The sequence below is a fragment of the Cetorhinus maximus genome, chromosome 15, assembly GCF_964194155.1.
Source record: "Cetorhinus maximus chromosome 15, sCetMax3.hap1.1, whole genome shotgun sequence".
NCBI lineage: Eukaryota > Metazoa > Chordata > Chondrichthyes > Lamniformes > Cetorhinidae > Cetorhinus > Cetorhinus maximus.
Genome location: NC_135893.1, coordinates 88,142,735 through 88,157,869, shown reverse-complemented (window position 1 = coordinate 88,157,869; position 15,135 = coordinate 88,142,735). Strand labels below are relative to the sequence as shown.

Here is a 15,135-nt window from a genome sequence, read left to right as displayed (position 1 = left end):
TGATACATTGTTACTTGGCACGTGACTGCAGCAAAACAGTGATTGTGGCACCTCGGAATATATAATTTTACATGCATGTTGTGGCCTGGAGTTTTGGATTCTGATGGTGAAGCCTCCAGTTTCTTTGCATCACACGGCTGACCAGCAATCTTTGCCACTCTTACCGCGTGCCATTGGCATAGGTTGGAAGGATTTGCAGGTTGATACTCAACCTGTTTTGGCCCCGTTACGAACGCACATTCCTTGGCCATCAAGTCATGGAGTGGAACTTGAACCTGGAGCTTCTGGCTCAGAGGCAGGGACGCTACCCAAAGTCTTTCTTTATACTTTTTTACATAAATCAACTAAACAAATAAACTAATGAATCACCCTATAAAGGGCAAATCTCACTTTATATGTACTCAAGATACTTAATGATGTCCTCCATCTATATATCCTTAACCTTAGTCATACAATTACATACCATTAACAGCTTGCCCTGCTCTGCGTGACCTCTGCACACACTCCCACTCAAGCACTATTCCAAGAGGAAGAAGAGGAAGGTCACCCATGTCTGGGAGCAACTGGTTTGTGCTGCAGCCTTGAAATCTGCAAAAAGTACTTCACCTGCTGCACTACTCTGCTGACTTTTGAAACTTGAAACAACTATGAAAAGCGCAAAAAACATGTAGAATTGTAGCAATATCCAGAAGAAATCAACCAGCAACTAACCTGTAAGTAATTGCTGATTCCTTTGAATATTACTGGTGGTGGAACCTTCCTGCTGCTTAACGTGTACCCAGCTGTGCAAGCTTTGGAGAGATCGTTGGCTGTAATTGTGAGCTCCAAAGTGGCACTGCCTGCTGATTAACGTTGTGATCTGCTTGCTCTGCATACATCTGGTGGATGATCACTGGGCACGCTAATGCCTGCACCAAGGTGACGTTAATGTCTTTTTGCGCCTGAAGTGTGCAGTGGCCGCTATCAAGTCCATTTGTCTCCTATATTCTTTTGAAGGCATTTACTATTTTGTCACAAATAGTAAATGCAGGAATTATTCATGAATGGCATTCCAGTGTCACTGCACACAACAACCAGAATAGTTTATAAACGAGAGTGGAAGGAAATTGTGGAAGGAAATGTGCCTTTCGTGCATTAGGTTCATATACCATTGTGTTGTACACTGGATTACCATGCTCAGAGTTATTCTTAGTAACTTTGTTTTTGAAAAACAGTTTCCATAAGATAACAAAAAGGACATTTTCAAGTATCATAAAGCTACCCTGGCATCCCAAACCAATTGACCTTTGGATGTTATTGAGATTTAATATGTTTGATGGCTTTGGCTCACCTAACAATCACCCTCAGCTCTGTCATCATAAGTTCTTTGTGGAAAACAGACAGGTGGACTTGCATTTTGCAGTATTCCCTATTTAGCTTGGAAATAAGTATTTTGTGAAGTTTAGGGGAGCAGCTTTAGGCAAACCAGAGTATATTGTAGTTGTGGCAGCATATATTTTAAGACCTGATCAAAGAAGAAGTATTGCTGTCTGTCTAATAGTAATTCATGCTTGAAAACTGATTAACGCTTTGATTCATAGGACTCCTTTGAGTTTGAAGTTCTTCAGTGCCCTGCCTGAAGCAAAGCTCAGCAGAATTTAAACTGGGAGGAAAAGTTGTAACATGGGACATTAACAACATAACTTCGGAAGAAGAGTCATTGAACTCTAAATGTTAGCTCTGTTTCTCTCTCCACAGATGCTGCCAGATCTGCTGAGTTTTTTCAGCATTTTCTGTTTTCATTTCAGATCTCCAGCATCTGTAATATTTTGCTCATATAGCTGATGTGGTATCTAAAAGTCCGACTATTGCGATCACAAATTATGGAATATATACAACCAAATACTCCCTACTATGTGCAGTTACTAATAGGTAGAATGGTTTATCTTAACAGACCCACAAGGAGATGAGCATATGTTTTCTTATAGAAATGATTCTACAAATGTACGCAAGAATGCTCACTGTCACTTGAATGTCTTACAAAATTTAAAGCAGCTAAACAAGTTGTTAAATGCATGGAGGATACTTCAAAGCAGTTAAAACTATGCAATATGACTTTATCATGAAATTTCATGATATTTCTTTCTTCAAAAAGATCATAAAAGCACCAAGATATAGTGGGATAATAGGTAAAAGCAAAATACTGCATATGCTGGAAATCTGAAACAAAAACAAAAATTGCTGGATAAACTCAGCAGGTCTGACAGCATCTGTGGAGAGAAAGACAGAATTAACGTTTCGAGTCCGTAAGACTCTTCTTCAGGGATAATAGGTAAGTAGACAAAAGGGCAAGATTGAAGTCAATGGAAAAGATTCTTGAGAATCATCTGTAAGATAAAACAGGTTACTGATTTACTATGAGCCCATCACGCACTCCTGTCCTGGCAATTTCACCCCACAAAGCCTGCTCACAGTAAAACTTCCATTAGCAACAAAATAAACAGAACTCCAGCCATGATTCCACCCTCAAAATCCACCTGGCCCAGCTCATCTCATCCATTTAGAATGACATACGAACATGTGTATTAGGAGCAGGAGTACGCCATTAGGCCCCTCCCACCTGCTCTGCCATTTGATAACATTGCTTACATTATACTAGTGACTACAACTCAAAAGCATTTAATTGGCTGTAAAGTGATTTGAGACATCATGAAAGGTATAAATGTAGATTTTGTCTTTCTTTCATTACACCTGCATGCAGTAGGCAGAGTGACTGTAACAATGGTGCCCAGTTGGAAATTGGATGCCCAATGCTGATTCTGTAAGGATAATTAATCACAGAACAATCAACAGATTTTTGAAAAAAAAAGTTAAAGTGGCTGCAAAGAAATCATTACATTTACAAAACAATTCAACTCTGTAGCTAATATAGCCATACAATTCTGACTTCTCTGGTGCTAACCCACAATATACCTTTAAATGGCATCTGTTCCTTTTAAGCTAATGACACTATCCCTAACATTTGTCAATCAGATATCTACCAGCAGCTTGGGAAAAATGTAGACTGAATAGTTGATCTGCATTTTTCAGAGAATAATGTGCAAGGTACATAAATTCAGTACACCCATAACTCAAGAACTGGATTGTTCCCCCCCCACCCCCTCCTCAGAAACTATCATATAAATTGCGTTGTACATTGTGTAAATTTACAGCCTAAAATGGAAAAACATAGTTAATAAATAAGAAACTCCAACAGCAAAAAAAGTGACACCCTACCCCCCCCCCCCAATCTCTCCCCATGTTACCCCACCTCCCCAACACCCCGAATCTCTGCCCCACCCCTCCAACTTCCGTCCCCACCCCTCAAGCACCCCTCACCCTCTCCCCACCCGCACCCCTCCAAAACCTCCAAATTACCCCCAACCCGTCCAAAACCCCCCAGGTTATCACTGCCATCCCCCTCCTCTGCACCCCCCAGCATCCAATTGGCTCTGAAATAGAGGTTTCACTTACCATTTTTCAAGCAAGAACATTCTCTGTTGCTGTGCTGCTATTGACCTTTGGGCAGCTTTGTGGTTTTCTGGCAGGCTTTTCAAAAGCAATCAGAACCATGAAGCTGCCTGAAGGTCCAAAGCAGCAGCGTAGCAACTAGTGAAATTGACTTAACAGACCTGCTTTTTTAAAATCTGATCTCTCAAGATGATGGTTCCGTTTTTCTTAAAGTCAGCCTTTCAGGTCTGCAACTCTGTCTGTGGCTGCTGAGGCTGGGGGACAACAAGAAACTCCATTTTGAGCAATGAGCTCGGGCCCCCGGTGTTTCCCAGCATCTGCCCCCCCCCCCCCCCCCCCCCACAGCTGGACCCTGAGCATGGGAATGGTGGTATAGTTCCAAGCCAGGTTGGTGTGTGGCTTGGAGGGGAACTTGAAGGTGGCGGTATTCCCATGCATCTGCTGCCCTTATCCTTCTAGGTGGTAGAGGTAGTGGGTTTGGAAGGGAGTATTTCCAGCATTTTTGGTTTTTATTTCAGATTTCCAGCATCTACAGTATTTTGCTCTTATAAAAACAGTAGAGATGCTTTATTTCTATTTATTTATGTTTTATTTGCTACTTGTATAATAAAATATTTCTATCAGCAGAGCTTTTGGAGGGTGAAAATTTGATACTCTCCAATGAAACATGTTATTTAGAAATTTAAAGGATTATTTCAATAATCAGTCTTAGTTTCCTAAGGAAATCTAAATTTTGTGCTGTTAAATTTCCAAGCTGATGCTCAAATTTTCTTCTGTCTTTTCATTCCTTTGCAGCGACATCTTTGATGCCATGTTTCCAGTAACCCACATTGCAGGAGAAACTGTCATTCAGCAAGGTAATGCTCTGTGAGACTTTAAAGGAGGGTGATTTGATTTTTAAACATAATTTTTCTGGGACAATCTTTATTTTTTACCATTTCCTTTCCTCCTCAAGGTAGCGATTTCTGTTGGGTGCAGACAACCTTTCCAGTATTTCATGTATCTAGCCTTGGTTCATGTTAATCCAGGTAGTGATAACCTTAGGACAGTGGTAGCGCTCCTGTCTACGTGTCAGTAGGTCATGGGCCAAGCTCTACTTCAGAGTCTGAGAAAGTGCTGCATTGTTGGATGAGATAATAAACCAAGACCACGTCTGAATTTTCAGGTGGACCTAAAAAATTCGAAGAAGAGCAGGGTCTTGGCTAACTTCAGTCAAAACCACAAAAAACAAATTGTGGCTATTTCTCATAATTAGCTCATTGTCTGTTTGTGGCGTAGCTCATCGTTGTTGTCAGTCCCTCAAAAGGAGGATGGCGTCTGTCATTCTCCATGATTTGTCTGCCCTCAGGTAACTCAGCAGGCCAACCCTGGAGCCACAGGTTCCTTGCCAGAGAGGACAAAAGCTGGCCTGAGGAAGGGGGCTTGTCAAGCCACAGCTCTCTTTCCTTCTGCTTTCATCGCTTCTCTGCAACAGAGCTTATGCATTCATTTTCTGACTGTGTTACAGCCTGTTGGATGACGCACTGCCACATGGTACGGTTTGTGGCAAGTTCCCTCCATGCAACAATGTCAATGTGTTCCCATTTCAATGAGGCCAATGTGTCCAGAAAACGTTTTCTGTCCTCTTTGAGATTGGGTGCCGTCCTTAAGTTGTGAAAAGGGGGTCTGGTTTGGAAGCTAGTTATTTGGCATACAGATGCAGTGTCATGATCATGATTGATATGCAAGAGGCATTGGCTTTAGTGAAAATATTCGGCTGTCTTCCTACTTGATTTTAATTATCCTGAGGAAACACCACTGTAGAAATTCTTCAGCACCAGAGGCACCTTTGGCAGCTGACTCAAATCTCATTGCCATTTGGCAGGGTGGTGACAACAACAGCATTGTAGACTAAAACCTTTGAACTTTTATGGAGGTCTCGATTTTTGAAAACCCAGCTGCGCAATTTTTGGAAGGCTGATCCTGTGCTGGATCTCCACTTTGATGGTGACCTTTTGAGAAAGGTAGATGCCGAGATACAGGAAATGTTCAACGACTTCTAAGAGTCTCCCCTTAAATTACAATAGCTGGAGGTGTAGGTGCTGGTCCAGGGCAGGGCAGGGCTGGTAGGGGATTTTGGCTGATGTTCAGTGAGAGGCTAACCCTTGTATGCGGAGTCGAAGAGGTTAAGTGTAGCCTGAATGTCACTTGCAGTGTGGGCCCAGATGTGTAATCGTAGGCATGTTGATGCATGTTTTGGATATGTTGGATGGCTGCCTTAGTCTCGGCTCTCAGCCTGCTGAGGTTGAAAAGCTTTTCCTTGAGTTGAAGCTCAAAAATGACCCCTTGTGGAAGTTGGTCACAGATGAATTCCATTACCAGGTAAATAGTGAAGAGAGTTGGTGCAATCACACAGTCTTGCTTGACGCTCATCCAGATACGAAAGGGCTTGGTCTCCAATCCTTTACAAAGAACAGTTGCTGTCATGCAGGAGTAACAAATTTTGCTGGACATCCAAGTCTCTGAAGGACTTTCCAAAGGGCTTCGCAATTGGTGGAGTCAAAGGCCTTTGAGAGATCAATAAAGCCCATGTAGAGCATTTTATGTTGTTCCAAACGCTTTTGGATTTGTTGAGTGACAAAGATGTTACACCCAGGATGGCTGAAAATCACATTGGGCCTCTGGAAGGTGTCTTCACTGACAGTAGAAGGCGGTTCATCAGGATTGGTGAGACAATCTTCCCCACAGTGCACATAAGGGTTATGCCTCTGTAGTTGCCAAAAAATGATTTATCACATTTCTTGAAGAATTAAACAATGATGGCAAAAGTCAGGAGGTAGTACCTCTTCTTCCCTGATTTTTGTAAAAAGGTCTGAGAGATTGAGCAAGAGTTTATGACCACCAGCTCTATAGATCTCTGCAGGAGTATTGTACAGACCACATACCACGTTGTTCTTCATCTGTTGGATAGCCTTTTGTATCTCAACAACTGTTGGCAGCATAGCAAAATTGGATCTCTCAAGCTGTTCAGGGATTGTTTTGATGGTTTTGTCCGATGCTTTTGACTCCCGTTTGAGAAGGTTCTGGTAATGCTCCTTCCAGCGGCCTAGGATGGTTGCATCGTCTTTGAGAAGTACATTGCTATCTTTAGCTCAGAGTTGGGGTGTGTTTGGTCCACAGATGGTTTTAATGGCCTGGATGGAGCTACGCATGTCATGCTGGTCTGCATAATATTGGATTTCATTGGCCTTCTCTATCCACCACATATTCTTGATGACACGTATCATTCTCTGAGCTTCGGGATTTGTGTTTTTTTTAATTAATTCATGGGATGTGGGCATTGTTGGCTAGGCCAGCATTTTTTGCTCATCTGTGCACTGTGGGGAAGATTGTCACACAAATCCTGATGAATCACCTTCTACTGTCAGTGAAGACATCTCCCAGAGACCGAATGTGCCATCCTAATTGCCCTTCTTCAGATGACATTTAAGAGTCAACCACATTGCTGTGGATCTGGAGTCACATGTTGGCCAGAGCAGGTAAGGACAGCAGATTTCCTTCCCTAAAGGACATTAGTGATCCACTTGGGTTTTTACAACAATCGACAATAGTTTCATGGTCATCATTAGACTTTTAATTCCAGATTTTTATTGAATTCAAATTCCACCATCTGCCATGGTGGGATTCGGACCCAGGTCCCCAGAGCATTACCCTGGGTCTCTGGATTACTAGTCCAGCCACAATACCACTACGCCATCGCCTCCCTGTTTCTGCTGTGATGTAGGGTGATTTTGACATATGATGAAGGCTTGGTGTTTCTGATCGAGAAGTTTGCATATTTCTTCATTTTCGTCGAACCAGTCTTGGTGCCTGTGTTATGATATGGCAGGTAGTATTTGCCCAGCTGACCAAATCCACAAGGGAAACTTGACCACGCTATCACAATGATCTTGCAATTTGTATTTATTACGAGAAGGCTTGTGCACTGAAGTCAGAAGTAATGAGTCTACCACCTTTAGAAATTTTATAGATCAAATTAAAACATTTATTAACAAAAGAAGAAAAAACTTACACAGACAAGAGTACAGTTACAACAGTTAAATTTCTACTTAACCAGATTCCCACTATACACCCCCTTTAAGGCAACAGACCAAATAGATTCTAAATTTATGAAGTCACCCAGCAATTTTATTACAAGCTCCCGCTGGACAATGGACTTCCAAAGGCTTTTAACACAACTCTCGTTACTGGAACAGCAAAACTTATTCAGGGTGGCTAGAGACTTTTCTCCAAGTCTGTTTCACGCAGTCACCTTTCAAAATCTCGCATGGCCACCCCTCACACAACATTCCATCTTTCTTTAAATGTATTTTATTCTTTTTGATTTGTTAATCCCATTGTTTCCCACTTGTCTTTAGAAGTTACTTTTCGCAGAATATAAAAATCTTTCACGTTCTCATTATGGTATGGCTAGCTCTTCTGGGAAAAATTAACGTAATAACCATTGTAAACATTTCCCATGTCTCTTTGAAGAGCAAACATTTCTCCACTTATCTAAAAGTGCAAATTTCTTTCACACCATATTTGCTGACCTCAACCTAGCTTCACTCATCGCCATTTCAAATACCTGTTTTACACCTCACTTCTTTGATCATTTAAACCTTGCAGTCTAATCGTCTCCAGTATAATTAAATTAGCCACACATATACACACACACACGCACACACACACATACATACACAAGCCTGCTTTAAAGTATCCTACAATAATATTAGGAAAAATATGATAGTTCCTTGACACCTGTGAGGTTCAAATCTGATAACCTGGGCGTATGTCTCTTGGATCATAGGTTTGATCTTGAACAAGAGGGCAAGATGGAAAAAAAGTTGCACCTGGAATTGTTCTTTTGCTTTTATATCCTGGAGAATGGGGATGTTAAATCTTCTTCTGGATTTCTATGAAGATCTTCACTGTTTGGGTGCCAGGCGTATGCTCATGGTGGGACTGTGGTCTGTCTGTTTGTACCCCATGTGGCACGGGTGCTGTGCACATCCTTCCTATCCTCGGGTACAGACAATGACATAGTCTGGGAAATGCCAGTGGGATGTTTCCACATTGTCTTGTAACTATCTGACGAAAAAATGTATTTGTGATGGTGAGCCCCATGTTCGCGCACTTGGTGAGGAAGAGGAGACTGTTGCAATTTGATTTCCCCACTCCTATTTTCCCAATGGTGCCCTTCCAAATGGTGCAGTTGTGTCCAACTCTGGCATTATAATCTCCCATAAAATCAATGTGTCTTGTTTTGGGAAGACTGCCAGTACAGAATCCAGACCTGCACAAAAGTGCTGTTTGGTTTCGTCAGTAGAATAGAGTGTGGGAGCATAAGCACTGATAATTTTGGCACATTGGTTGCCACTAAACTGAAGACTTAGGGTCATGAGTTATTTGACAATGTCAACTGGAAGTTCTGTAGGCATACCGGCGATTCTATTTTTAATTGGTGAACCCAACTCCAAGAATATGGCAATCTTCTTCTGGTTTCTCCTTCCAGAAGAAAGTGTACCTCTTTAAGCTGGCTTTCTGCAGGGAGCCAGTTTCACTGAGAGCAGCAACACTGAAGTTATATCTCACAATCTTCCGAGAAACTATGGCAGTTCTCCTTTCAGGGCATTCACTGTTTTGATTGTCCATAATGGTGCACGTATTTCAGGTACAGAAACTCATGCATTTCTTTTTTTACTGGTGTGTGTTTTCAACCGCAAGGATGGTGATCCCACTGAGTGCAGTTTCCCCACTGAGGACAGTTTGGGGACAGCTTATGTTTGAGGCACCTTTCCTAGCCCCTTCCTTAAACGAGTGACCAGGTGGGACCCTAAAGAGGACTGCTCAGTCATGGATGCTGCTACTGGGAGCTACTTCTGTCCTAAATCCAATGGAAGACATCGGTGTAATGGTAATGCCATTGGACTAGTAATCCAGAGGCCCAGGTTAATGTTCTGGGAACACTGGTTCAAATTCCACCACAGCAGCTGGTGGAATTTAAATGTAGTTAATTAAAAAATCAGGACTTGAAATCTCGCCTCAGTAATGTTGACCATGAAACTATCATTGATCACCATAAAAGCCCATCTGGTTCACTAATGTCCGTTAGGGAAGGAAATCTGCCATCTTTACCTACATGTGACTTCAGATCCACAGCAATGTGGTTGACCCTTAACTACCCTCTGAAATGGCCTAGCAAGCCACTCAGTTCAAGGGCAAGGGATGGACAACAAATACTGGCATTGCTAATGATGCCCACATCCCATGAAAGAATAAAAAAATCTAAGAGCTCAGCAATCATCAGGCATCCACCTGATGTGCCGTTGTAGCCTATTTCCCTATTAAAGTAGTATTGCAGCTAATAAGCTTTCAAGCCACTTTACATTTTCGTATCTATTTATGGGTTTCTCATTGATATTCTAAAGCAGTATTATTTTGTTCTCCAGTAGATCCTTTGTACATTAAGAGAAAGCCTTAAGAAAAAGGCAAAATATGTACACCTTTTCCTCGCTTTTTTATATATCAATACATACTAAAATGTTGTATATATTTCATTTAATTCTACGTATAAGTAATTTCGTTTAGTTAGTGATTGCAATTGAAATATTTTATTGACAACGAACCACAATAACATCTTATCCAATCAAATGTCATATATCATTAAACTATATGAACTATTGGCAACAATTTTTTCATCTCCAAAAAAAATCAGCATATGGAGGTAGTGAGAACATGCTGTGAAGAAAATTTGGAATTACTTCTTTCAGTTTAGTACTATAGGTGACTGGATTTGACTTCTTTTTGATTTGTTAAGATGGGCCACCATCTTTCAATTATCCACCAGCAGATTCAAAAGGCTAATGTAAATCCAAATCGCTCATTGTATAACAGCACATTAATGTCTCTTATGTGGCAATAGGAGGAAATATATTGTCTGCATTGTTTTCATTCGTGTGTACTGGAAGCCAGGCTTTTTCATTGCCTGCTTGCAACATGAAGTTGAGAAAGGCAGAGACTCAAATATTCTAAGTGTGATTTTAATAATTGAAAATAGGTGACTCGGTGACATTAAAATGTTAATGGTTTGCTTTTAACTTTGAAAGCTTATATTTCCCAATGGAACTTCTCTGCAACTGATTTAATACACTGTAACTGGCACTCCTTAACATGCAAGACCACCTCTTCCAGGTAATTTTGCTAGTGCTGCAACAGTCTGTGGTTGCCGCTTTTACACTGCACATTTGGTGCAAGAGGGCGCTGCACTGATACCAGAAATGGATATGTATGCTGGACAACTGGTGTAATACAGGATAATAACTGTGGCTTTAAGAAGTGTGTTGCTCTGCTACACAAAGATGTGTAAATGTGTTAATTTATCCCTGACAGTAGAATCCATTTCCAGTTGGTTGATTCTGATCCTGAAAGGCATTTGCTGGTGAGACTGTGGAAGATTACTATAGTTTAAATAACCATCAAATAAAAAGCTTAACTCCATTTAGTAATGAACGTACATCAATAAGTTGCTCTAGACTTTATAAGATCACCACAGGGACCAATTACTACATGCTGTAGTTTTGACTTGTCTTCCAAAGAGAATATTCTCCTTAGTATGCTATTGTTTAAGGCAAGTTTGATCATAAATTTAAAGTCAGCCTAACGAGAAGTGTTGTGGCATATATCTGAGGGATGAGTGGGAATTCAGTGTAAAAGGGTTGGCAGTCTTGTACATCTAGTACATCTACTTATGATCTGATAAACACTGATACAACATATAACCAATGTGGACCCACCTCCAGATTTATTATTTGCTTTTACTTCTTTTACCCTCTGAGGATTTAGACTTATGCTGGGGCATGATTCACCTGGTGTATTCAGCCTTCTAGTACCTCCCAGAAGTGGTCACCTTTTATACAAAAGAAGATTGGGAATGCTGGCAGAAGATTTGATGGTAGTTATCATCAAAGCTGGCCTCACCAATATGCATTTTCCAGACCGTGACAGTGTAGGTACAACAGCAACCCTTTTCATCCTTTCCTAGCTCTCTACCTCAGTGGTTAAGCATTCCAGGGGAAATTCACAACAGATACTTCTCTCCATGGTTACTCCTATGACTTTGGCTGGTCTTGACCTCTCAGCAACAACACTCACTTCAGATTTGTGGTGGAATGGGCAAGAGGCACTATGGATGTGTGGAATTGAAAGATTGTCAGATAAGATAATCTCTTCCATTTTGAGTCCATGTATCAGCCATGGCTCAGTAGTGGCACTCTTGCCTCTGAGTTTGAAGGTTGCGAGCTCCCAATCCAGCACTTGAGCACAAAAATCAAAGCTGACACTTCAGTGGTAAACTGTCAAGAGGGCTGCCTTCCAGATGAGAGTTAAACTGAGATCCCATTGCACTATTTTGAGGATGAGCAGTGGAGTTATTCCCAGTGTCTTGGCTAATGAACATCAAAAGACATATTACCTGGTCATTATCACATTGCTGTTTGTGGAACCTTGCTGTGTGTCAATTCACTGACACGTTTTCTACATTACTATAGTGACTACACTTCAAAAGTGCTTCACTGGCTATAAAGTCCCATAGTTATGAAAGGCATCATGTAAATGCTTCCTTTTACTTTTGTTTTCATATTTAAAATCTCTAATCCTTTCAGGAAACTTACTTTGGCTTGAAAGGCAAAAGTTCAAAAAGCTTTAAAAAACTATAAAATAGATAAATCCCAAGATATAGGAAATTAGTATCCTACCATCATCACTTACAGCCTGCTTGAGAGGCATTCGAAGAGGAGATAATTTGGGTCATATTAAACACATTCTCTTGACAGGGCAAGGAAGGGCATCCAAAGCTAGAACTCACGGCTTGGGTAAAGGTATAGAAATTAAAATGAAAGAGAAAAAGGAGGCTTATGATAGATGTTGAGTTCATAATTTGTTAGAAACAAGCTGAATATAAAAACATAAAAGGAACAAAGGAAATAAAAGGAGCAAAGACAGTATGAGATTAAATTAGCAGGGAACATAAAAGGGAACTTAAAAATCTGTTTATAAACATATAAATTGTAAATAGGCAATCAAAAGAAGGGTAGGGCCAATTAAGGACCACAAAGGAGATGGTCTTATGAAGGCAGAGGGTGCAGCTGAGGGGCTAAATAAATACTTTGCATCTGTTGTCACTAAAGAGGAAACTGCAGATGTCACAGTAAAGGAGGAGGAAGTAGGGAAATTGGATAGGATAAAAAAGGAGGTACAGTACAAAAAAGATTGGCAAGGCTCAAAGTAGAAAAGTCAACAGTGGGATGCATCCTAGATTGCTAAGGGAAGTGAGATGGAAATTGCGGAAGCTCTGACCACAGCCTTCAATCTTCCTTAGACATCTGAATGATGTCAGAAAAATAAAGGATTGCAAATGTTACACTTCTGTTCAAAAAGAGGAGAAGGATAAACTCAATAACTACAGGCCAGTCACCCTGACATTGGCGGTGGGGAAACTTGAAGACATTAATTTGAACAAAATTAATTGGTGCTTGTGGGTTAATAAATGAAAGCTGGCGGGGTAACATAGTGGGTATGTTACTGGACTAGTAATCCAGAGGTCTGGATTAATGTTTTGGAAATATGAGTTCAAAGCACACTATGACATGCTCATGGAATAAAAGGGACAGTAGCAACGTGGATACAAAATTGGCTGAAAAATAGGAAGCAGAGAATAATGTTCAACAGAAATTTTTCGGGCTGGAGGAAGGTTTTTCATGGAGTTCCCCAGGGGTCAGTATTGGGACCCTTGCTTTTCCTGATATAAATGATCTAGATCTTGGTGTGCAGGGGACAATTTCAAAGTTTGCAGATTATATGAAGCTTGGGAGTGTTGTGAACTGTGAGGAGAACGGTGTGGAACTTCAAAAGGACATAGACAAGTTGGTGGAGTGGGCAGATAGGTGGCAGATGAAGTTCAATGTAGAGAAGTGTGAGGTGATGCATTTTGGTAGGAAGAACATGGACAGACAATATAAAATAAGGGGTGAAATTATGAAGGGGGTGCAGGAGCAGAAAGACCTGGGTGTATATGTGCATAGATCATTGAAACAGGCAGGACAGGCTGCTTGGAATAAGAGAGAGCAGTTAATAAAGCATATAGTATCCTGGGCTTTATTAATAGGGGCATAGAGTGCAAGAGCAAGGAGGTTATGCTGAATTTAAATAAGACACTTGTTAGACCTCAACTGTAGTGTTGTGTACAGTTCTGGGTGCCACATATAGGAAGGATGTGAGCACATTGGAAAGAGTGCAGAAAAGGTTTACAAGAACGGTTCCAGGGATGAGAAACTTCAGTTATGAAGATAGATTGGAGAGGTTGGGACTGTTCTCTTTGGAGAGAAGGCGGCTAAGAGGAGATTTGATAGAGATGTTTAAAATCATGAGGGGGCTGGACAGAGTAGATAGGGAGAAGCTGTTCCCGCTAGTAAAAGGATCAAGAACAAGAGGGCACAGATTTGAAGTGATTTGCAAAAGAAGCAAATGTGACGTGAGAAAAAACTTTTTCACACAGTGAGTGGCTCGGGTCTGGAATGCAGTGCCTGGAAGTGTGGTGGAGGCAGGTTCAATTGAGGCATTCAAGAGGGCATTAGATGATTATTTGAATAGAAACAATGTGCAGAGGTATGGGGAAAAGGAAAGGCAATGGCACTAGGTCATAATGTTCATTTGGAGAGTCGGCGCAGACATGTCAGGCTGAATGGCCTCCTCCTGTGCTGTTAAAATTCTGTGATTCTGAGTTTGGGGAATTTAAATTGCTAATTAAACAAATCTGGATTAAAAAGCTAGTATTGTCAATGGTGACTATGGAACTGCTGGATTGTCATTAAAAGCATTTTGTTCAAACATGACAAAGGCACAGCCAGCTGAGTCGACCCTGCAAAGTCCTCTTCACTGTATACTTGTGCCAAAATTGGGAGTGCTGTCAAATAGACTTGTCAAGCAACAGCCTAACATAGTCAAACACTCAGAATCATACCTTACGGCAAACGTCCCAGACTCTTCCATCACCATCCTTGAGTATGTCTTCTCCCACCAACAGGGCAGACAGACCCACCAGAAGTGGCAGCACAGTGGTAAAAAGGTGGGAGTGGCCTCAGCGGTCCTCAACTTTGACTCCGGACCTTCTGAAGTCTTATGGTATTAGGTCAAACATTGGAACCTCCCTCTCCAAGCTGATAATCTGTACTCCATGTTGAACACCACTTGGAAAAGGCGCTGAATGGAATCTGGGTGGAAATTTTCAATGTCCATCACCAAAAGTGCCTTGAACGAGCTGGCCAAGTCCTGACAAATACCAGGGCCAGAAGTTTACGGTTGGCGTGTGGGCTCGATGGGAGTGGGTGGGGGCGGGTGGGAAGCCGACCGCCGCCTGCGATTGGCTCCACACCACCATTTTATGGGGTGAGCCAATTAAGGCCTGCCCAGTAAGATGCGACAGCAGCAACAGGGAGAAGGGGTGGCAGCTCAGTGCCCGCCAGGTCCAATGGCGACCCGGTGGCCGAATCAAAAGTGGCCGTGGCAGCCATGTGAAAGCTGCCAGTGAAGCAGATGCACCTCGTCGTGGAGCTCCTAAGTGCTGAATAA

General features: G+C 41.6%; 1 protein-coding gene across 1 annotated transcript in view; it reads left to right on the top strand.

Annotated features, from left to right (window-relative positions):
* prkar1b (protein kinase, cAMP-dependent, regulatory, type I, beta) overlaps window positions 1-15,135 on the top strand; it is a 215,645-nt gene that overhangs the window by 114,052 nt on the left and 86,458 nt on the right. The window contains exon 5 of the mRNA XM_078558889.1: window positions 4,285-4,346. Coding sequence (XP_078415015.1) covers window positions 4,285-4,346 — 62 coding nt within the window. The remainder of the gene's footprint in view (window positions 1-4,284; window positions 4,347-15,135) is intronic.